At 34.7% G+C, this 24,841-nt stretch overlaps 1 protein-coding gene across 4 annotated transcripts in view; it reads left to right on the top strand.

Annotated features, from left to right (window-relative positions):
- PSD3 (pleckstrin and Sec7 domain containing 3) overlaps positions 1 to 24,841 on the top strand; it is a 435,130-nt gene that overhangs the window by 312,033 nt on the left and 98,256 nt on the right. For 3 of the 4 annotated variants that reach the window (XM_051975647.1, XM_051975652.1, XM_051975653.1), the window contains 2 exons: positions 501 to 544; positions 19,156 to 19,346. In XM_051975647.1, the coding sequence (XP_051831607.1) occupies positions 501 to 544; positions 19,156 to 19,346 (235 nt within the window). Of the gene's footprint in view, positions 1 to 500; positions 545 to 4,146; positions 4,572 to 19,155; positions 19,347 to 24,841 lie in introns of those variants that run through there. The other variant, XM_051975648.1, reaches the window with a different exon arrangement.

Genomic DNA, 24,841 nt, shown 5'->3' on the forward strand with positions numbered 1-24,841 from the left:
GAAGAAGATGAAAGGATTGTACCAGATGACTTCTAAGCTCCCAGTTTTTAATTTATGTTTGTTATGTAGTTAAAAAATAAAGAATTATCAATAAGCTACCTTTTCATTCAGGCAGAAAATGAGAATGCACAGCCTACTTTTAATCAATTCAGTCCTTTTCTTGTTGTTAGTAGGGGAATTAGTATTATGCATCATGTTTAACTTAGTAAAAAATTACTTTTTACTCTGTGGCAAGAATTTTCCCAAGTACTATATTGTTCTGTACAAATTATATACAATTCTTCTCCACTCACAGAATTGCCAATAACCTCATAAAAAGGCTCTTGGTAAGAAGTGACAGTAGGCTTCTGATAAATTGGCCCTATTTCTATGATGAGTTTTTGGTCCCTGTAGGAGGTTGCTTGCTTTCTCATTCCTGCCTTGTTGTAAGGCTTGTTTGCTGAATTCTTAAGATAATAAAATGAGGAGAATAATCCTCTCTTTGTTTTTTTTCTTTTTAGGCTCTCTACAATTCAATCAAGAATGAGAAACTTGAATGGGCAGTGTAAGTATATTATATGGTATGCCTTAAATAAATGAACTATCCCTTCCATGTTAACTCTGTAAGTTAGAAAAGCTCTCAGTGAATGGCAAATCCATCTTGTTGGGGTAGAATTTTGATGATTACTTTTGGGAACTTCTTTAAATACTGAGCTGTGTTCATTCACCCATCATTCAACTTATGTTCCTGTCATAGTCTTTGAATATTTATTTGAATGTCAATTTTAATCTTAATTTGTCCAAAACAAAGCATTGAGATGGTGGTAGGATTTAGTGAATGGAAGATCAGCCTTCATTCAGAGAAAAGTGCCCCAGGCACATAGAATACTCATTTTGAAAATGAGGAAACAGATTTAGCATTAATTTGAAAGTAAATATGTTGGGAGTCAATGTGTATACGAGTTCCCCATGGAAATAGTTTAACCATTATTTTTAAAAAATTATCTGCCATTTTAATGTAGATAAATTAAAATAAGCTATTTACATAATGGTTTGTATGCCTGTATAAATACTCACACCTAATGAGCACTTGCTGATTTATTTTTTATTTTCATCTATTTATTTTGCTGAGGCAGTTGGGATTAAGTGACTTGCCCAGGGTCACATAGCCAGGAAATGTTAAGTGCCTGAGACCAAATTTTTTTTTTAATTTTTTAATAACTTTTTATTGATAGAACGCATGCCAGGGTAATTTTTTACAGCATTGTCCCTTGCATTCACTTCTGTTCCGATTTTTCCCCTCCCTCCCTCCACCCGTTCCCCCAGATGGCAAGAGTCCTTTACATGTTGAATGGGTTGCAGTATATCCTAGATACAACATAAGTGTGCAGAACCGAACAGTTTTCTTGTTGCACAGGGAGAATTGAATTCAGAAGGTATAAATAACCCGGGAAGAAAAACAAAAAAGCAAGCAGTTTATATTCATTTCCAGTGTTCTTTCTCTGGGTGTAGCTGCTTCTGTCCATCTTTGATCAATTAAGGCTCTCTTTATCGAAGAGGTCCACTTCCATCAGAATACATCCTGAGACCAAATTTGAACTCAGGTCCTCCTGATTTCAGGGCTGTTGCTCCATCCACTGTGCCACCTAGCTGCTCCCATTTGCTGTTTTAAAGAGAAGTCCTCTTGATAGGAATTCTTGTAAGAATTTATTTTTATTATTTATTTTATTATTATTACTTCTAACTAATACAATAAATATTGTTATTATTATTATTTTATATTTAAGATTTATATAGTATATTCTACCTTTTGGACAGGTACTTTATCTAATGAATGCCTGTTCTAGAAATTTTCACTATTATATACAAACCTAGATGTTTACATTGACACAGCATAACTTCCATTTCTGCTTATCTTCCCCACTCACTATAAATCTATATTCACATGTAAATTTATCATCATCAAAAAAGATCATCATCAAAAAAATTCACTTTTGACAAACTAATATGTTCACAGCACTTGGGTTGAAGACATGAATCCACTCTGTCTTCTACTCTACAAAATAAGAGAAATGGTGGTCTCTAAGTTTACTTCCAGATATTAAAATTCAGTGAATCTCCATTTGAGAAACATTTCCATATGTGTGCTTTCCTTTTTGAAAAACACACATACACACACACAGACACACACACACACACAAACACACACACCTGTAATTTCAAAGAAATTTCTTACTGATGGGAATGCTTTAAATACAAGTTCTTCAGTTATGTAATACATATGCATATTTGTGCATTAATTAAATATGTCAATGATGTAGTTTTTACTTTTTCATTACTACTTCCTTTCCTTGGGAATCATGCTTCATCAAATGCTACCAAATATTTTGGAAAGAACTGCTGCAAATGCTCTAAAACATTCTGATATTATAAAATACCCAGAGAGGCTTTAGACAAAAGTTGTTAAAAACGAGAGTCCGAATTTTTCTGTATATTCCCTAAATTAGTGAGATGACTTAGTATGCACTCATTGTAATTATCATCCTTTCCTTATGGTACAGTATCAGATAGTCTACAAACCAAGGTCCACTGAAACGAACAGTGATATGTGAATGAAAAAGCATTGCTAGTCCCTACTTTCAAGGAAGTTATAGTAAAAAGAGGTAACAGCATTAAATAAAAAAAAAAAAAGCATTGTTAGTCTCTGCCTTCAAGACAGTTTTAGTAAGAAGAGATAACAGCTATAAGCAGTGCAGTGGAAAGAGTGCCTGGCCTGGAATCAGAAAGATTTCCCAAGTTCAAAATTTGTTAGCTATGTGACCCTGAATAGGGTCTCTGTTTATCTAAGTTTCCTTATCTGTATAAAATGGCAAACTACTCCCAAAATCTTTGCCAAGAAAATCCCAAGTGGGGTCACAAAGAGTCAGACATGACTAAAAAAAAACAGCAAACAGGTAGGGGGGACTGGTTACTAGAAAAACAATTTTTTGTGTATGAAGCCAAAAGGATGTTGAAGCGAATCAGCAAATTGAGAACGTTGGTTGATATGCCCTCTGCAGAAGCAGTGGTAGTACTGATTTAATTAATATGTTCCAACAAGAGTTGAAAAGCTAAGACCAGAGAAAGAAGAGATATTCCTATAAGGTGACTGTGGTATAGAATATAAAGCGTAATCTAGCCTGGCTAGATCATGAAGTCATAAATCTGTAGCCACAGGGAACTACAGAGCTCAGCTAGTCCAGGGCCCCCACTTTACAAGTGGGACAAAAAGGATAACAATAGACTACTGTTGCCCAGTAATATCAGATGTGGGATTTGAACCTAGAACCTTTAGCTACAGAGCCCATTGTTCTTTGTACAGGTTTGCTAATCAGGATAACTTAACTCTATACTTATTCTAGTGCAGGACTTTCAAAATTAAATATACTAACTCCCTCTGGGATGGGAGAGACTATACTTGTGTGTGTGTGTGTGTGTGTGTGTGTGTGTGTGTGTGTGTGTGTGATGGGAGGCCTTATTTATTATTTTCCCCCAAATTTATTTTATTTGAAGAAATAGATTAAGAAAAAAGAAAAACAGAAAAGCAATACGAAATAAAAGAAAAGAGAACATTATCATGTGCCCAGCAGAACATCAGGAAGGATTCAAAATATATAAGAACGAATACTAATTTCAGAAAGTATATATATATAAGTAGAAGAAATTATATTCTTGAGTGTCCATCTTTTTTTTTCCTTCCTTGTAAATTGTTCTTTTGTTTTCTGCTATGCACCTTTTCTACTTTATTCTTTTTTCCCCTTTTTCATCTTCCTCCCTCAAGCAAGCTATAGTTAAGAAAGAATATATGTATGTATGCATATGTAAACATATACACACACATACATAAACACACATAGGCACATATATCTCCTTTTTCATCCCCCCCACTCCCAAGCAAGCTACAGTTAAGAAAGGATATATTAATGTATACATATGTACATACATATATATACTCACAGCCCATATACACACATATTTTTCCTATCCCTGCTGATCTCTTTAATTAAATTCTCCTTCATGACTTGCCTTGCTATTATTTAACCTCCTCCCCATCCCCCATCCAAGAATCCCTCGTCCTCCCCCACCCTTAGCTTTCCCACTCACCCATCATCCTCTATTTCTTTACAGATTTTGGAAGGTGCTATACCCTTCATGGTTGTCTATTGAATCCCTCGTGATGTGAGAAGGTTTTAGAACTACGAGCCTTCCTCCTCCCGCTACTGGCTCTGTGCCTATTCTTCTTTTGCACCACATTTGTATAACCTGATTACTGTTTTTTACCTTTACTCTTCCAGTCTTTCTTTTGAGCTTACCCTATTGTTGCTGTAAATCTTAAAGTATGCATTTCCCATGTAAAAAAAAAGCATAAATAATTTGTCCATGTTTAAATAGTTGGTTCATGTTGAGTTCCTTAAAATTGCTCTTTGATATCAACTCTTATATGTTAAATTTTCTGTTGTATTTGGGTTTGGTTGATAAAAAGTCCTGAAAATCTGCAAGTTCATTGAATGTCCATTTTTTTCTCATTCACAATTATAATTTTGCTGTATATATTTTTGGCTGCAGCTCTGTAGATATGATATGTAGATGGTCTTTTATTGTAGCTACTGATAAGTCTTGTAGAATTCTAATTGTAGTTCCAGCATATTTGAAAATTTTTTTCTTGTTTCTTGTAAAATTTTCTCTTTGATCTGGGGGTTTCAAAATTTGGCAATAATGCTCCTTTGTGTTTTCCACAAAGGATCTCTTTGAGGTGGTGATTAGTGGATTTTTCTTTCTATTTCTTCTTTCCCCTCTTGTTGTATCACTCCAGGACAATTTTCTAAGATTATTTCCTTCATTATAGATTCTTTTTTTGGTCACAACTTTCTGGCAGTCCAATTATATTTTCTCTTCTTGATCTGGTCTACAGATCTGTTGTTTTTCTTATGAGAAGTTTGACATTCTGTTCTGTCTCCTTATTCCTTACAATAAGTTTTGTTCTTCCTTGGTCTCTCATAGCTTCACTGGTTTCCCCTTGCCCAATTCTAATTTTCAAAGAGAAGACTATATTTTTGTAGGTCTTTATCAAATGAGTACTCAGTTGGGGAGTATGTAGGACAATGGTGAGGCAAATGACTAGGTGGTTATGATGGGTTGCTGAGTTCAATTTAAAAATTCACAAAGAGTGGTCCTTTATGATCACTTAGGTCAGTTATACAACCAAATTAATTATTTTCTGTAGTAGGATTTTCCATAGTGTGAAATAGTGATTTTTTTTTATTAAAGTCTAAATATATTTATATGAGAAAAAAATTTTAAACCATATTTCTAATGATATTCCATGAAAGCGAGTCAATGATAAGAATTAATATTAAGTGCCTATTATGTGGCAGGCACTAATCCTGCCTAAACACACATCCTAAACATGTCAGTTGCCATTTTAGATTCCTAGTGAAAATCTGATGTTTATCTCAGTCTTCTCAATTAAGAATAGTACAGAGAATAGATTTGCTCACTTCACAATATATCAGTATAGGAACTGAGATTTAAATTCTTGAATTCTAATATTTCCCTCCACTTTCTTTATGTATGGCGATCCTTTTAGGCCATTGAATTGAAATATGGATGTAAGAAACCCTTCTGAACCCATTGTAGGAGTTGATAGACCTTCTCATCTTCCTCACTAGTCACTCTTATGCACTGGAGTTCCTCACTAGTCACTTTTATGCACTGGAGTCGATCAAGTGTTTATATTTAATTCAAAAGAAAATCCCCACAAGCAATGAGAATAGAATGAATTTTTACTTACTTTCATATAAAACATATGCTACGTACCACTGGACACAGAGAGAAAAGAATAGCATCATGAAGTTATAAAGCAAGACAGATTTTTTTTTTTTTAAAGCCAAAAGGGATTTTTGTCAACCAATTGATCAATAAATCAACATGCATTTATTAATCGCCAATTTTATGCTAAGTAGTAAAGGGAAATTAAAAAAAAAACAAAATAAGTATAAAAATATAAAAATATCCTGCCTTCTAGGAGTTGATGTCCTTTTAGTAAAGACAGATAAATGCAAAGTAATCATAGATCATGTGTTAACAGTTCCCTTGTTAGAATCCTTACAAAGTATTAAGTCAGTTGCCTAATTTAGCATGGTTCAGTATGAGTGATCTGATCTTACAAGGAGATGTTATGGGCCAGAACTAGAAACAAGGTACTAAGTGTGACTGATAGAAACAATGCTTGTATTCACACCTTTAGAAAGCTCATATAAGCAAGAAGCTCTTAGAGCCAAAGGGCACTCTGGGACAGACACAGAACACTCTGGGAGGAAGCCCACAAGCCCATTCTCGGAGGCAGAGTCAGATTCATTCCAACTTTCACCTCGGTGCTGGCTGGAGACATTTGGAAGAAGAGAAGCCGAAACTGGCAGAGGCAAAAGATTAGCGGCAAGAGCTCTTGGAACCAAGAGAGATAGGCCTCTAAGAAATAAACGTTTGGATTTTATCGGCTGGCTGCATTTGGAGTGATTATTACTCTGAACTGAAACTAAGGCTGCCTCCAGAAAACCTCCCCAAGAAACCTGCTCAGAGAGAACCGTTATATTTTTAAGAAGAGAACACCACATTCCCTCACTTCACAAATAAAGAAACTGAAACTTGGAAAGATTAAGGGCCTTGCCTAAGATAATATCACCAGTTACTGGCAGGTCTGTGATAAGAATTTACATCATTGCTCTTGCTTTTTGCCCATACTATGCTGTTAGCCAAAAGGAGTGGGGGTAGGGTATTTTGTCTCTAAAAGAACTAGAAGCCCCTGTTCTAGTGTTGTTGATATTCCTCATTTAGGATAACTACCCATTTCTTCACTTATACAGCTGACCTTGCCAATGTTCCTCTCAAGAAACAGATTGTTTTCATTGATTTCTCTGAATAATTTTTTTCTCAATGATATACTGAAAAAATGAATTGTACTCTTACATATTGCCTTATAATTTCATTTAGCAACAAGAGCTGTTAGAAATCTTATCTCTGCTTCTAAAATTGAATTGTTTTATATCAGCCTTCACATATCAAATTGTTCTAGGATATCAAGTGGAATAACATTGCAGAGGAAACTTTAGACTATTGGTTAATATGATTTCAGTAGCCCCAAGGTATCTACCAGCTCTTTGCAATAGGTAGTGCTATAAGCAAACTACATATCAATTGTTCTAATTTTGTTTCTGTGACATTTTTTATACCCTACAACTGAGCCCAAACTTTAATATTGTTTGGCTAATTTATCCAGTTAACACCTTAGATAAAATTTATGCTGTGTAGTCCTGACTTCTCTGTTGTTTCTTCTCTTGAATGGTTGAATTACTGAATTCCTTTAAGGAAAACATTTTAGCCTATTGAGAGTTTGAGTGGTGGGAGAACCAAAGATCATCCATTATCCCCTCAAACATCTTTCTTAGTGAAAAGTATGAAAGAGTTCACCAGTGGCCATGGTAATGGTCCTGGGACCATTCTGTCATTAAGCATTTAAGTGCTTACTGTTGTATCCTGAGAAGCAGGTGTAACAGAGGGAGAACTGACCTTGAAGTCAGAAAAGCATTAGTTCAAGTCTGGTCAAGTATAAAAATATGTTGGTGGTATCTTAGGTTCTCATTTAATCTTTTGTCATTCTAGGAATGATAAGAATCGCAGAGAAGTGCTCCACTAATTTCATGATCTAGAAGATCCTTACAGGTGCACATCCTGTCTCTATTTCTGTCCTGTTGATGTGTCAGGCTCTGTCTTAGTCACTAGAAATGTGGCACAAAAAATTTGAAACACTGCCCTCAGTGAATTATGTTCCATTGAGAAGATACCTATGAGATACCTAGATAGTTTTAGTGCTCATTTATATAGGTCTTACTCTATGTTAGTCCTTTTTAATTCTCTCATTTGATTCTTGCACAATCTTGGGAAGTAGGGTGTATCATCCCCATTTTATAAATGAGAAAATTGAGATTTGCACATAGTCACACAACTAGTATCACACAATCAGTTGAGTATCTGAGCTAAAATTACCTCTTTCCTGCTGCTCAAATTTTGCCTCAGGATAATTTTCTTCCCCCTTTTTTTTTTTTTTTTAATAGTTAACTTTAGTTATTTAAGTTCTCAAAAGATGATTTCTTGCATAATTTAATTTTCTCCTATTTAGTATATTAATGTCCTAATGATTTCAGACTTATAAAACATTCTCAGTCTAAATATTTCTCAGTGGTATATTTGAGTAAAGTGAGCCCTCTCTGTAGTAGTAAATTACTCATTCAAATGTAATGACATTTCATTAATATTGGAACTTTCCCATAAAAATGTGGAAGTCATTATTTCCTTAAGCTTTAAAATACTGGTGCTAAAGAATGTAAAGTCAGCAAAACAGCATAATCTTATTTTTGTAGGTGAGAAAATTGAGGCACAAGAGAAATTTCTTTAAAGTTATATCTACATATTCTAAATGTTTATGAGAATTATTTTCACAACGAAATCAATGTGAATGAAAATGAATATTATTTCTTCCCCCGTTTTATAGTTTTTATTTAATTAATTAAGATTACATTTAAACAAACAAAAATGTTTGCATAAGACCTATTTATTCTAAAAAATGGTCAGAAATTTTTCTTTAGTTTTGTATACTCCATTGGCACACTATATAAAAACAATTAATTAGTTGGGTCTTGAAATGGCATCTGTTGTTAGCCAAATAATGAGAAAGCAGAGCGATTTGGATTAAAGGTATGGCCCCTAAGAAAGAAATCTAGAGGGTAAATCCCAAGATATCTTGGCAGGTTCTAGCCATCAAAACAGAGTTACATTCCTTTAAGCAGAATACTGGCAGGTAAAGGTATGATATACTTTATTAGAAGGAAGGAAGGGAGGAAAGGAAGAAAGGGCTTTGTCATTAACCTGATCAGTTTAGTTGGGTCTACAGAAGTGGTGGTTTGTCCTTGGTTTCCAAATAGGGCCATGATGACAGGGAGAAGATGCCTTGCTGTGCAGATGAGTTGAATTTAAGTATGGGTAGGCTGTGCAAAGTCACCTGTCTCACTGTCTCCTCCATTTGAGTCCAGTGGCAAAACTGATTCTGAGTGAATTGAATAGCAATCATTTTCTGCTTTGTCCAGAAGCCCTGAGGGCCTTCCCCTCCCAGATTGGATCTCTTTTGGACACTAAATAAAAGTAGCCATTCTTTGCCTTAATCACTGAGTAGGTATTGCCTCTGTCAAACTGAGACTTGTTAAAGAGCACAGCTTTAAAAAGTCCAAGATTTGAGGCCCTGTCCTGATCTATGTGTGGCCCCTGGACCGAGCTCTCCCTCACTTAGATCTGTCTGGCATCCCCTCCCTGATGCCCTGTGAAGGATGAACAACAATATAGAAACAATGATATCTCACTGAAGGGCTAAAAAAGCAGCTTTCTCTAGTGTTTGTTGCTGAACTCACTTTTGCTTTTATTCTTCGACCAGAATATTTGTGGACCCTTCCATATTCTCCAAACAGAATAAAGTTGCATTTGCTAGTCCCCAGTAAAAATAAACCCCTTCAATTTGGAGAAAACAAGATTTGAGGAGACATTAAAGGATGCATGTGAATATATGATAATTTATCTTATGACAACTTGGGATGGAGCATGTTATGTGGTTCTTGTTCAGCCTTTGTTCTCCAAGAGGAAAGATGACATCTTGGGGTGATGTGACTTCACTGTGAGTTGGTTTTAAGTGAGGCAGGTAGAAAAAAGGGCAGGTAGAAGACTTGGGTTTAAATTCTCTGCGTGACAATCTTTGTAACTATAAGGAAATCATTTAACATGTCTCAGTCTTGGTTTCTTCATCCATAAAATAAATGGTTGAACTAAATGATCTCTAATATTCCTTTCATCTTTGAATCTCATGTTCCTACAACATTAAAAATGGATTGTGCTGCTTTTTCTCAGTAAAAATATCAGGAAGACTCCTCAAATAGACTAAAAAAGAAAGAAAAAAGAATGTATTGGGCTTGACTCTGAAAATCTGAAATTGTCCTTCTGTAATAGATGAGATAGAGAAGGAAATGAGCTCATGAATGAAGAAAGAAATAAAGCATTTATGAAGCACTTCTTATGTATAAAGTACCATACCAAGATTTAAGGCTATATACAGGAAAGCAAAATAATTTCCACTTTCAAAAATTTTCACTTCATAAAGAGATAGCACATATAGGATATTTGAGCTACAGGTAAGGTGAAAATGCTTAGTTGTAGTCCTTATGATGCAGCAGCAAAACAAAGCAGTAAAACATCTCATTTAGTGTCCTTTCCATTGATCAAAAAAAAAAACAAAACAAAAAAAAAAAAAACAGATGTCTTCCACTATTGATCCATTTGATAGTGCCAAGGATTTGGATGACGAGAGCCTTGTTTTCTGAGATTTAGCAGGTGCTAAAATATGTGGGGGCTGTCTTTGGTATTTGTAGAAGAAATTGTCAGGGTGAATCTCCAAAAGGATTGTTTCTTGGGATGTTCAAAGCCATCACTATTTTGGGGACTCCTGTGCTTATCTTTCCATAATTGGCTTTTGGTCATAAAATCCTATTTCTAGAACTAGGAAGAACCTTAAGTATCATCTAGTTGAACTCATTCATTTTGAAGATGAGAAGAGTCATATACAAGGCAGGGAGTAATTTGCCAGGTTCACATAAGTAGTATGTATTTGAAGCAAGAATTGAACACATATCCTCCGAATGCAGAATCATTACCTTTTCTATAGTGCTTTTTGTACTCAGGAGTTTTTATCTGAAGGACTAAAATAATAAGTATGTGAGTTTGTTAGTAGAAAAAGATGTTTAATATATGCTTTAGAAAATGAAAAATAAGAGGGGGCTAGTGGGATCCTGGTTGGTTTTCACATTCTTCCCTTAAGTATCTTTTTGGTCTGTAAACACTAATTCCTTATGATACTCCTCTGAATGTTCCCACGTCAGGAGCTAAAGATACAGAAGATATTGATCTTTGTTTATTGTTCAAGAACAAGTTTCATTTTTAAAGACCTGAAAAGGAATTGGTACTCCAATGAAGAGTATCAGCTTCATCCCTTACTTATGTTGGGAATTACATCAACATTTAGAAGAGCATGGCGGCATCCTTCTTACCACTGAAATATCCGTGGACATGATACTGGAAAGAACAATAAAGTATGATGGAGTCTGTTGGTCACATAATCTTAATCACCTTTCTTTTTATCTTTTTCACTTCAGAATAGGAAGAACAGTCAGGTTGCTGAGCAGATGGAATACTATATAGTCTTATTGGCCTCAGTGGAACTGAAGAAACTTTAAAATCACTGAGATGAAAAGTATTATGGAAAAAAGGGATTTGAGGAACTTTATTTTTAATTATAAGCTGATCATTTGTATTATTTTTTAAATTAATTTCAGAGCACCTAGTTACAGAATGGTATAAGTAAGGCAAAAATGCTTTTAAAAAGTAAAATATTTAATTCTAGACTGTGTGAATGTATATATATATATTTGATAGTGCCTTCATATATTGATATATGTATACAGTACTTTCATGTACAGATGTATATACACATATTTTTTTCAATAGCCAATGTATATATGTGCAAATGTATATAAGTATGTGTAGTTGTACTTAAATATATATACACATATTCAGATACAAATATATACACACACCCATATATAGATACATATATATGTACACACACATACATACAGATGATTTTGTGTTCATACATATACACTTGTATGTGAATATATACACACACATATGAAAACAATGTCGTGGCTTTCAGTAACCAATGTGTGAGTATATATCTATGCACACATATGCATAGACTGTACCTATATATATGTATACATGTATACATCTATATTTATATGCATTTACTTGTAGAAAGTGAGACAAGAAAGAGGAAAGTGGATTAATAGTAAATAAAGTGCTTCCCAACAGATTAAAAGTTTATATTGTTTATTACTGATATACTCTGAAAAGTTCCCAGTAGAGTTTTCAGGAACATTTATTAGGCTGGCTGGTTACCAGAACATTACTAACCCAGCAAATGAAAATCTTTTTTCTTTTCTGAATTTCTTTGTAATGTTTTAACTAGTCCCTGAGGTTTAAGTTTTGTATTCTTCTTATTTTTTTAAAAATTTTAGAAAGAATACAGTTATTACTTTCGATTAACAACCCTTTCTAAGTTGCTTAAATAAACAAACAAAAAAAACCACCCCTAAAAAATATTTGCTTTTTTTCTTCCCTTTTTTTATATGGCTTTTTTCAGTGACATCACAGGAATAAAAGGAAAGCTGCTCCACTAGGATGTGAACATACTATTTAAAAAAATTAATAATAAAAACCAGAACACATTTGTACATTTGTACAATTGCTATATTATTGCCATGATTATCATTGGTCCTCTTTGAAATGAATGAACACAACAATATTATTCTCCTATAAAAGGAAATGGTATTTAAAGATTTCAGAGTAGGAAAAAATATCTGTTTAAAGGCTTTAAAAAAAAAATCATCTAAAAATTTTTTTAAAATGAATTTCCCCCCAAAATTACTTATCTTCAACTTGTCATATTCTTTGTGAGAGTATAATAATATGTTATGATTGAATGTAGCATGCCAGGTCTGATTCACATTGAAAAGTAACCCATTCATATGACGTATTATACTGAGGCCATCAACCTAACTCTTTATAGCGGCATCCTGGGTATGGCCTTTTGCTACCCAATATATTTCATGGGCTTTGATCTCAATTCTTGTGCTTCTGAGAACATGGATTAACAAAAGATGAGGAAGGTGGAGGTCTCAGAAGAACAGGAAATAGACTATCTAGATACATCTTCCATCTCAGGCATAATGAAACCTTTCAGATAATTCAAATAACATTGCCTCCAAGTAAGCTTGTGGAATTACATTAAATCTTTGTGTGTGGCTCCTTGTTGGGAGTAGGGGGCCGAGGTAACACATTCTGTGTGTGGAAATCTCCTTGTTTAATGTAGTAACCCTCAAAATCCCCTGAAGCCCTGATACTCTTAGCCTGTCTATTAGCACATTATAGATATTAGGTGCACATTCCCTTCCTAAGGGGATAAAATGTCACACAGACTCACAAGTCACACCTTTTTTAAGTGCAGTGATGTGTCTAATTACATCTGTAAGCCAAATTTCTGTCATTTCAGGGGAAAACAGCAAATACTCTAAGCTTTTTTGGCAAATAAGAAAACAAAATTGGAGTCATTTCTAACAGAGGTCTATGATTTCTCTATTTAAAAACCAACAACTCTCCGGTGCTATGATTTATAAATTCTTCTGTGTACTCTCAGGTCCAAAATTAATTACTTCTTTACCTAAGAGTTTCTTTAGACTTTCAGAAATGTGAACTATCAGGTATCCCTGATTCTCATTAGTGCCCAGTTGGGAAATATCTAGAACTATAGTTAAATCTGAATGGGCCCTTAAAGTTCATCTAGTCTTTCCCTTACTCTTATGAATGAGAGAACTGAAGAGTCTGAGGTATTTAAGTAGTGATTTTTGCCCAAGGCCATCCAGCTAACTGAAAGTGCAGATGGAAAGAAAGCCCAAGTCTCCTGACATGTAGCCAGCTGATAGCCCTTTTATCTACATATAATCATCCATACAGATACTTTCCCAACCTCTCCCTTTCCCCCCAAAAGAAACAAACTGACATTATCAGAGAGGGCATAAGGAAAAAAAATAGTATGTACCTTAGGGTTATTGCTGTAGCTGTTTAATATAGCAGTAAATTTGTGGAAGAGTGGATCAGGTAATATTCCATTTATACATTTTGAAAATATGTAATTTAAATATGAGAACTTTTACCCTAACCCACCTCTCAATTCCAAATTATTGGGTTATAGTATTTGTGCATTTGGAGCTTAGATTGTCAGATAACAAAATACTCTCCTTGAGGTCAATGCCTGCAAAACCTATTAGAGTAAGTAGACTCGAGAATGGTATTTTCATGTTTTCTTGAAATGTGTTGTTTTTCAAACAACCCAGTTTGACATCTTTGTGAAGACAATTGGATTTCTTTCTGCATGCATGGTTGAGTGTGATAATGAGATTCCCATTATATTAGTATTACAAATTCTGAGCCCTTTTTCAGAGTTCCAAAAGTTAAAGGCACATGACATAAATGGCACATAATTCAAGAGAAACTTAAACTTTAAACTTCAAAGTATAAAGGTTATCTATTTTATCATTTTTTAAATGAAGTGCAATGTTAAGAATAGATAGGTTATTCTGCCCAGAGAACTAAGCACCCTACAAAGTTCTGGTACATCAGAAGTTTGCAGAACTTTTTTTTTAATTGATTTTGTAGCCTATTTTGTAATCCAGCATCTCAAGAGAAGATAAGCTTCCAGGAGTTTTCTTAACTGGTGAATAGCCTATTTCTAGGTTAGTCATTCCTTTCTCCTCCTCCTTCCCCCCTCCCCCTCAGTCAGGACAAAGAACTCCATTTCATCTCCCCCATTGTCATTTTCATGAAATCTTTTATTGCATCATCTTCAGCAAATGATCTACCAAAGTATCTCAGAGCAAGTCATAGATTCTCAAAAATAAAAGTGAATTTTGTTTTTATAATCTGTAACTTGGTATCTCAATTTATATTCCACTAACTTTTATTGATTTATTTGCTTCAAGTGGAGAGTTAAGAGAAGTAGTTACTGCTTTCAGAGGTCCCCTGTTAGATACTAGTAATGTTTTCTAATAAAGCAAGGAGTGTAGGGGATTTGATCTGATTAACTATTGTTGGCCATCACACTTTGAAAGACTAAGGCTCAAACCTCCCCCCAAAAACAAACAAACAAACAAACTCAAGACTTAAGTTTCCAAAGAGAAAGGAGAAGATGAAATTAAAGTATTAGTCGTATTCTGTGTGGTTATTGTTACCAGTATTAAAATGGCTCTTTTTTGATGAATATGATAAAATTATAATTTCCAAGACTAGAAATTTTTAACCTTTTTCCAACTAGTTACTGAGATGTCAAAATACCAATCTAATTCCTCAGTAGTATGAAAGAGATCTCAAATTCTTGAAAGTTGTATTGGGAAGTATGAACTTGTTTAGGTTCTACTTACCCAGAAAGTCTGTGAATGCGTGCCAACAGCTGACTACATTTATTAAGTGCTTATTGTGTGCCAGGCACTTCACAAATATTTATCTCATCTGATGCTCATAGTAGCCCAGCAAGTAGATATTATTTTTATTATTATTATTATTATTATTATTCCTGCTTTACAATGAAAGAAACTGAAACAGATAGACTAAATGATCTGCTTAAGGTTACATAATTTATCTGTGAGCTTGCATTTGAACTTGGGTCTTTCTGACTCCAGGTCTTCAAGTGCTTTGCTACCTGGCTGCCTAATAGTTGGATGGACAGACAGAAGGACGGATGGAAGGATGGATAAATGGATGAAAGGATAGAACATAAATACATACATACATGCATACATACAAAAATATTATATAATTTGTGGAATTTAATTACTGTCAAGGAGCAGCAGCCCAAGTTAAATACACAAGACTATTTTGTATTTTTTTAAATTGGTTGCCAATGCTAAACAAGTTCATCCAATTACTAGCCTACAAGTGATTAGCTTTTCCATGTTTAAAACCATAACTTCTCCTTAAAAAGCAGACTCAGCCTGTTGCTAGAACCATATTGGAAAGTCTTTCCATCATGATAGAACTCCTCTTGGACTTGTGTTCTACTATCATTACTTTCAGGTACCAAGGACAACAGTACCTCATTAAGGAAAACTAAAGTAAAGATACCCACAAAATTATCTTAAAATGTCATTGCAGTGGCTAACCCTGCTACTTTTTAGTTATGAAATCTAGCATAAGTTATCAACTTTCTCTGAGCTTCAGTTTTTAAATCTGCAAAATGGGGATACTATCTGCCCTGACTGGAGAGGCACCACATAGCTCTGAAGTCAGTCTTAAAGTCAGAAAGACCAGGGCTCCCTTGGACACAGACTTACTGTGTGAAATTGGAAAGTCCCTTGATTTGTCAGGGTTCGTAGAAGTTTTCTTAATACGCTGCTAATTTGTATCAGTAGAGAGAATTTCTACAACATGGTTATTCCCAAGTTTCTCAAACCAGTAATGAAGTCTTTGATCAGTATTGAAAACAAAACTTCAGATAGCTGAACTTTAGATATTTGTAGTGATTCCTTTATGGGGTTATTTAACAATAAGAATGTTTATGGAAACAAATGCCACATTGAAATAAGATTTTATCATAGTTACTATTCTTTCTTTTTTTTGTAATTTTGAGTTTGGGGAATGATGCTTATTTCAATTCAGATATTATTGATGCCCTGTAGGAACATAATAACCTGCTTATTAATTTTGAGTATAAAATGAGAATAATCCATGGAAGAAAATATTGAAAATACTTTGCATTTACAAGCACTTATTATTAAGCTCACTTAATTCGTCCCAGTGTAACTGATAAGGATTTTCCATTACTTTTTATTAGTAGTACACATTCATAATGAAATGGTACAAGTCAGAGTGCATGGACTGGTCCTGTATAAAAGATTTGACTGTTCACTATTTACTCATTTTAAATATTTACATTTGGAAATGTGTGTCTAGTTTCTCTATTTGATTACTAAAATCATTTTCAATAGTAAGTCCTAAGACCATCAAATTACCATCTCTCTCTTACAAAAAATTTTTTCCTCTGATTACAGTTATCCTTTTAGTAAGATAGCTAGCATTTTAAATCAGTCAAATACATAACATCATCTTATCATTATTATTGCTGAAGTTATGCCAAAAAGGTATAGTAATCAAGCTCTTAGAAAAGATAGAATTAGACTGACTATTTAGGAACTTAATAAGCCATAACATGTAAGAAATGTCAGAGCTCCTTTTCTGGTTTTACATTTTCCAGATCTTCTCAACCAGCTAAGCCTTCTATGTTACCTTGCCTAGAAGATTTTCCCCATTTTGTTTTATAATTTAGAAGCATTTTTTTTTCAATTAGCTATCCTATCTTTTGCCTCCTTTCTATTTCCCTAGCTTTTGACTGAATGAGAAAGAAAGAGGAAACTTTCATAGCAAATTTGCATATTGCTAAGCAGATTTCCTTATTTGTCATATTCAAAAATATATGTCTGGTTTTGCACTTTGAGTCCATCTTTCAGGAGGTGGATAGCAAGTTTCAACTTGGGAATCATACTACCTACCTAAATCTATCATTCCATTGATTGGAGTTCTACTGTTTTTCATGCCATTGTTAACTGAATGAGACTTATCATTGAATTCAATAAATACATTTATCTCTTAGCTAAGTTGAAATTGCTTTAAATATTTGTTAAGAGGGAAAAACATTAAAGACTTAATGTCTTAGTTGGATAATTTTAAAGACTATTGGGAATCTCGTTAGAATCATAAAATCTAAAACTAGAAAAAAGCTTAGAAGGCCATGGTAGAATGCATAGGAAAAAATCCTTTAAAAAAAAATAAATGATCCTAAGTAAACTATGCAAGATGGCAAAGTGTTCTTATATTATACTTTTGACCCTTATGTAGATAGCAAGTAAAATCCCACCAATCCTGTCACAGTTTCACTTCATCCAGTGCAAGTTTCATTCACATGTCTGCCCATAAGAAGTATACATTCTAATTGGGAAGATAAAATATGTATAAAAGATTAGATAAAAAATGTTAGAAAAAACCCAACATATTGAAACTATAGTCTGTTTTTTAGGCATAAGATTGCTAGAAGCCATTTGATTTAATTTAACATTCTTTTCTCTAAGCACTTTACTCCTGGAGAGAAAGAGATATTCAAAGTGGCATAGGCCCCCCCCCCATACTCAAAATTGTGTACCCCAAGACTGTTGAGGTAACATTTATAGAGATCTTTGGCAATGAAAAGATTACATAGTATGTTAAAAAACAGTTTGGAGTTAGCATTCCAGAGTAGTCACTACTCATTTCTTTCCTTAACGACTCCCTTCTCAAGGACTGAAAGGATATCCCAGTGATCTCCCTGTTCTCATTTTTTCCTGTTGAATCTTTATAAAATCGAAACAGACTTAGCTTTGAAGTCAGAAGGCCTGAGTTCAATTCTGATGCTTACTATGGGAATGATCTTGGGCAAGCCAGTTAATAACTTTCTTGGACCTCAGTTTTCTCCACTATAAAATATGGGATGGCAGGTGGGAGAGGAACTAAGTACCCTCCTGGGGCAACTCGTTCTGTTTATCTCCTAAATCCTACTCACCATTTCAAATGCCTTCTCACCTCTACAAGTCTTTTTATTTCCTTTCAATCAGTGATGATCCAGACCTTCAGACCTCATATATCACATTGTTGCTGTTTTTTTTTTTTTTTTTGACATAATTTCAAACCTAGTCGATGAGAGAGATGCCATGTAATTGCTAAAAAGAGTCGAACTTGGCATTTTCAGCACTCAGTTGAAGTATTGCCTGTGACATAGAATACCTGTGACCATAGAAACTCACTTGTGCTCTCATGGCCTCCAGTAGCTTTCCAAACTTATAAAGTTGCCTAATCTTGGACAATGTGCATTTTGCTAGAGGAAATTTTCTTCCACCAACAAAGTCATATGTCTGGACCAAAAAAACCACTCCTGACCAAACAACAACAATGACAAATAACCCAGAAAGGAAATTTGTCAATGATTATCATATCTGTATTGGGGTGATCCCTGCTCAACTGTTAGCTCCTTCAGGGTAGTACTACAATTGTATCTTGCTGAAGCTTTGTTATCTCCTCTAGTTATACTCTTCAAGGGTCTACTTGGCATATAGAATGGTGATGTGGATACTGTTACTATTGGTATATCTTTTAAAGCAGATTCTGTTGTTGTGGGGCAGTTTTAATTTTTTTAAAATGTACTTAAAACCCGCCTCCTCTAACTTGTATTAGTTGGTCCTCATTCTGTCTTCTAGGCCAAAGTCAAGCTCCTCCTGACCTCAGAACAATGAGAAAACAAATTACATGCTGAATATCATCATTTTCTAAAGTTATGGTAGTCCCTATGTGCTTTTAACCAAATCTTTGTGATCTCCCCCAACATTTTTTTTTCTTTTTTAAAAATAGAGATGAAGAAGAGAAGAGAAAATCTTCAGAAGGAACTGATGAAAAGGCTAATGGAACCCATCCAAAGACCATCAGTCGCATTGGCAGCACCACTAATCCCTTTCTGGATATTCCTCATGACCCAAATGCTGCTGTTTATAAAACTGGATTTTTGGCTCGAAAAATCCATGCAGATATGGATGGAAAGAAGAGTAAGCAATTTTGTTTATTGTTATTTTCATTTTATCCATATATAAAATTTGTACTCTGATTTGGAATGAATTATACCTTTGCGCTTTATTCCATTTAGGTAATAAAAATCATGCATAGCCTATCAGATTATAAGCTCTGTATTATAAGAACATGAACTATTTTTATGTCTTTGTATCCCCTTCAGGGCTTAGTACAATTCATTACACATGATAGATTCTTAATAAAGGCTTATTGAATTGAATTCATTTTAGTTTAATCAAATAAAGGTAAGTGATTTTCTTTTATTATCAAATAGGAAAAAAAAAACTTTTGAAGGTGTATGAAAGTGTTTTTTCTATTGGAATACTTGCTCCAAATATCATAACAGAATGTTTTTCAAAATAATTTTTATTTATTTTATTATTTATATAAATAGGTTACTTATAAATTATTTTAATAAAATTCATTAGCAAATAATATTTTATTTTTTATATCACCATGTTTATATTGATATTCTTTCAGTAGATTAAACCAGAAGACACATTATAAAGAAACTGAAAGTAAATGGATCACTTCTAGGTGACCTTGCTGAGAAATGATTTAGATTAAGAAATATATAGGCCAATAGTTTAGCGATTACTCAGAAACCCCATCTCATAACATTTCTCCCTGCATTCTTCCCCAATTTATCCTCATACAGAACTATATTATATCAAAGGATTTTAGCATCATAGAATGTTAAGAGTTTGATGGAATTTCAGAGGCAATCTAATTTTAATCTTTCATTTAGCAGATAAGGAAACTGAGGCTTAGTAAGGTTAGCAGATTTATTCAAACACCCATTTAATTATAGATCCGTCCGTAGATCTGTTGATCTCTGATTTTGGGTTCTTTGCACTAAAGTGCATTTTGCAGTTTTAAAATGGTGGGAATAATGGCAAAGAAAGACAGTTGCATTTTTAGTTTATGAAACTTTAAACTCCATAGATTTGTCTTTGATCACCAGTTAACAAACTCAGGTTATTGTCCAGTGTTCAGTGGCTCCTGAACTGAATCTTGAAAGAAGCTAGGGATTTTATTACTTCTCAGAAAACCTGGCTGCAGTGGTCTACTGAACCCTTTTGCAATTAGACAGTGGGGATATATTTATTGATTTGTTTGGTGAAAAGCTGTTCTGTTTTTTATACATGTGTAAACATGGCCAGATGTTCTGTTAACAGGTATTGCAGAAGTATGTGATTGGTAAATGAATATTCAGGTCAAAGCTCTATATTGTAGAAAAATTATTTTCTCATGCACCCTGATTAACTTGTCTCCAAGGGACCATTTTGGCTGTCTTTAGATTTGATACCTTTAATTTTGTTTCTCTTTTAATATTTGTTATCAAGTCAGAGGGCTCAGTTGGCAGATTGTAGCTATAATTTTTTAAAAACATATTTAAGAACCACGAATTCTAAAAACATTTTATTTGCTAATATTTTAAGATGCTCAGCTTAAAAATTTTAACACCCTGAGGCAAATCATGATTAAAGGCACAGGTTGGATCTCTCATGGAGTAGCAGTATTTACCAGGCCCATTAAATTTGACATTTTGGCAGTGTTTTAAAAAGTTAAATCGGGAATGCATGTGTATTTTCTGGATTGTGTCAAGTTAGAAACAACAGCTACCACAATTGTAAAACTTCCTAAACCAACTGCTTCGAAATGAAGGGTAGCAGCAGGTATAGCCCATTATCTGTAGGCTGGTAGATTCACCGAGTTGTAGAATTTAAAGCTGCATTACAGCTATGTCATGTACCAATATGGTAGCCTCCTGGTGCAGAGGTAGGGCTGAACCAGTCCAAGTAAGAGAAATTTTCTGTTTTGGTATTGGGATTTCAGCCCATGAGTAGTCACTACACGTCAGCTTTGGTGAAATAGAGAGACCTAGAAATGAGATGAGGGGCAATATGGTAAAGTAGAAAAACACTGAATTTTGAGTCATCTGATCTGGGTTAAGATTTTGGTTCTGCTATTTAGTCACTTCCCAGTTTCCTTATAACATTTTAGATCTGGAGGGGATGCGGGAAAACTGGGACACTGATGCATTGTTGGTGGAACTGTGAACGAATCCAACCATTCTGGAGAGCAATCTGGAATTATGCCCAAAAAGTTACCAAATTGTGCATACCCTTTGATCCAGCAGTGTTTCTATTGGGCTTATATCCCAAAGAGATACTAAAGAAGGGAAAGGGACCTGTATGTGCCAAAATGTTTGTGGCAGCCCTGTTTGTAGTGGCCAGAAACTGGAAAATGAATGGATGCCCATCAATTGGAGAATGGCTGGGTAAATTGTGGTATATGAATGTTATGGAATATTATTGTTCTGTAAGAAATGACCAGCAGGATGAATACAGAGAGGCTTGGAGAGACTTACATGAACTGATGCTGAGTGAAATGAGCAGAACCAGGAGATCACTTTACACTTCGACAACAATATTGTATGAGGATGTATTCTGATGGAAGTGGATTTCTTTGACAAAGACTCAATTTCAATTGATAAATGATGGACAGAAGCAGCTACACCCAAAGAAAGAACACTGGGAAACGAATGTGAAGGAAAAAAAAAAAACAAAAAACATTTTATATCTCTTCCAGTATCTCTATATGTGACTTTATTAATGTGTGACTAAAATATCTCTGGAACTCTGGTATACTTCCTAGTTTATTGGGTGGGGATTGCAATTCAATTATAGTATCCTAGAGAGAGTCCTGGACTGGGAATCAGGAAGACTCATTTTCCTGTGTTCAAATCCAGCCTCAGACGCTTACCGGCTATAGGACCTGGGCAAATCATTTAACCTTGTCTGCCTCCAAGTCCTCATCTGTAAAATGAGTTGAAGAAGGAAATAGCAATCCATTCCAGTATCTTTGCCCAGAAAATCCAAATGAGGTCACAGAATCGAACACGATTGAAAAGAAAAGAAAGAAGAGCAACAATTAACACAAGCATCCTGTGACACCAGCTATGATAGTGATTTGAAAATGTTAAAACACTTTTTTTGTTTGTTTGTTTAGACCAGTGAAACCATTTCATTCACAGATACAGTCAAGCAACTTTTCTATAATAGTCTTTGAGAGATGATGATAGCATTGAGAGATTTAAGAAGTTTACCAGTAGGAACACAGCTAATTTGTGTCAGAAACAAGTTTTGCGTGCCCAGGGCTGTGGGCTCCAAAACTGGTCTTCTATTTCCTATTATATAGCCCTCTTTTTGTAAAGCATTTTAAGAAATTTAAGGCACCATGCTTTTTATTTGCTGAGGCAGTTGGGGTTAGCTAGAAGTGCTAGGTGTCAGATCAGATTTGAACTCCTGATTTCAGGGCTGGTGCTCTATCTACTGCGCCACCTAGCTGCCTCAGAGTACCATACTTCCTAAAAAATAAAGTCTTCCTCAAATTCTAATCCCTTTCTGTTTAGGTTTGCAATGGTCTCTGATGAAGATAATTGGCATGGGTGCAGATTTTTCAAGAGGCGATTACAGGCTCTTAGTGACTATCTGTAATATTCTATGATTTCATATTGAGTCAGTCCTTTGTGAAGATTTTATAGAAGTTTATGGATGAAAATCTGGGTGAGAGGGGTGAGTGGATTGTGAAGAGCTTTCAGTTGAGGTCACATGAAGGTAGATTGATGGATTTGGAATATGTCTGCAGAAGCAGAATACTCAGGAATTCTCTTAACAGTCTTCAGGTATTTGAAAGACTGTTATGTAAAAGGGGTTAACCTTATTTTGCTTTAGTCTCAAAGAACTGAACCAGGAGTAATGAGTAAGAAGTTAAAAAGGAATAAAAATCAGTCCTAATGTCAAAAAAAAGCTTCCTTAGAGAAGAAGTGGTAGATTTATGCACAGAGTAACACATTTATTATTATTTTTTTTTTGACATGGCCAATGTTTGACTTTGTTGCTATTTATTATAAGGGTTTTTTTTTTCCTCTTTGGGGAAAATGACAGAAAAAAGCTCAGGTATGGTCCCCTACTCTCCACCCTTCCAAAGAGAGAACAGGTAGACTAGCCAGGAAGAATCCCAGCTAGGGAGGGCAGCTTTGGAAATCACATATTAAATCAATTATGTACTTGAAAGCATAGCAAGCTCTATATAATAATGATAACTAGCAATCTATATGACACTTTAACATTTGCAAAGCATTTTCATGTTATTTTACTTGATCTTCACACAACAAGTCTGTGAATTATCCTCATTGTCCAGATGAGGAAACTGGGTGGAGAGAATTTAGTGACTGGCCCAGAGTGGTATAGCTGGTAAGTATTTGAGAGAGAATTTTAACTCAGATCTTCCTAATTCTGAAGTTCAACACTTTCTCCACCATATCACTTAGAGGACAGTGTAATTGGCTGCTATGAGAGATAAATGCTTCTTCCTTCTTGAGATGAAGATTACAATCTTTTTACAACCAGACAGCTGCTATCGCCATGAGAATCAACATCCTACATCCAGTCAATCAATATTTAGCATCTACTATGGATGTTGGGGATTCAGAAAGAGGCAAGAGATAGACCTGGTCCTCCAGGAGTTCCTCAAGGAGCTCACAGTCGCCTGGGGGAGACAGTACACATACAACTGCATACAAAGCAAACCTTGTAGAGCATAAATATATCTTACTCTCTTTGAACTTGGTTGGTTCTTAGGTGGATCCTAAGAAAAGGAATATGGAATCTATTGTTTTGTCTTATTATTTAGCGATTTTTAATCCTCAGGCTCTTTATGACCTCATCTTGGCAAAGATCCCAGAGTGGTTTGCCTTGTCCTTCTCTAGTTCATTTTACAGATGAGGAAACTGAGATAAATATGCTAGTTAGTGTCTGAGGTTGGATTTGAATTCAGCCAGATCAGTCTTAGTGACTCCAGGCCCACGCATCCTGTGCACTATGGCTACCCTAACTGTGTAATCTGTTACTGGACACATTCCTGCAGTCCATCTTTCATCATAACCAGATGAGGATGAAAACTTTGTTACATGAACTTAGAGAAATTATGCTGTCTCTTTGAAGTAATAACACTTTAGTAGTGATTAAATTACAGAATATTTATTTGGCACACTAATATATGACTACCATGTGTTATTTTTCAGTGTCAATAGATATCACAGCATAATATAGGTAGAGTGTTCAAGTTCTGACTTCTAGTAACTGGCCGCTATATCAGCCCTCACTCTCTACCCCTTAGACTGTAAGCTCCTTGAGATCAGAGACCCTTTTTTGCCTTTTTTTGTACCCCATTTCTTAGTACAGTGTCTGCCTGATACATGATAAATGCTGTTTGACTGATCAACTGACCATGATCCTGGACAAGTCACACTCTATTGAAGCCTTGCCCTGGGACTTATTTATTAAACCAAAAATGGTCTGTATTTGTACTGTTAGAATGGGTTTACACACCATTTTGCTTGACTGATGAACCACTATCTCTTTATTCTTTTATTCTTCTCACTTATTAAACATTTTACTAATTA

The sequence above is a fragment of the Antechinus flavipes genome, chromosome 2, assembly GCF_016432865.1.
Source record: "Antechinus flavipes isolate AdamAnt ecotype Samford, QLD, Australia chromosome 2, AdamAnt_v2, whole genome shotgun sequence".
Lineage (NCBI taxonomy): Eukaryota > Metazoa > Chordata > Mammalia > Dasyuromorphia > Dasyuridae > Antechinus > Antechinus flavipes.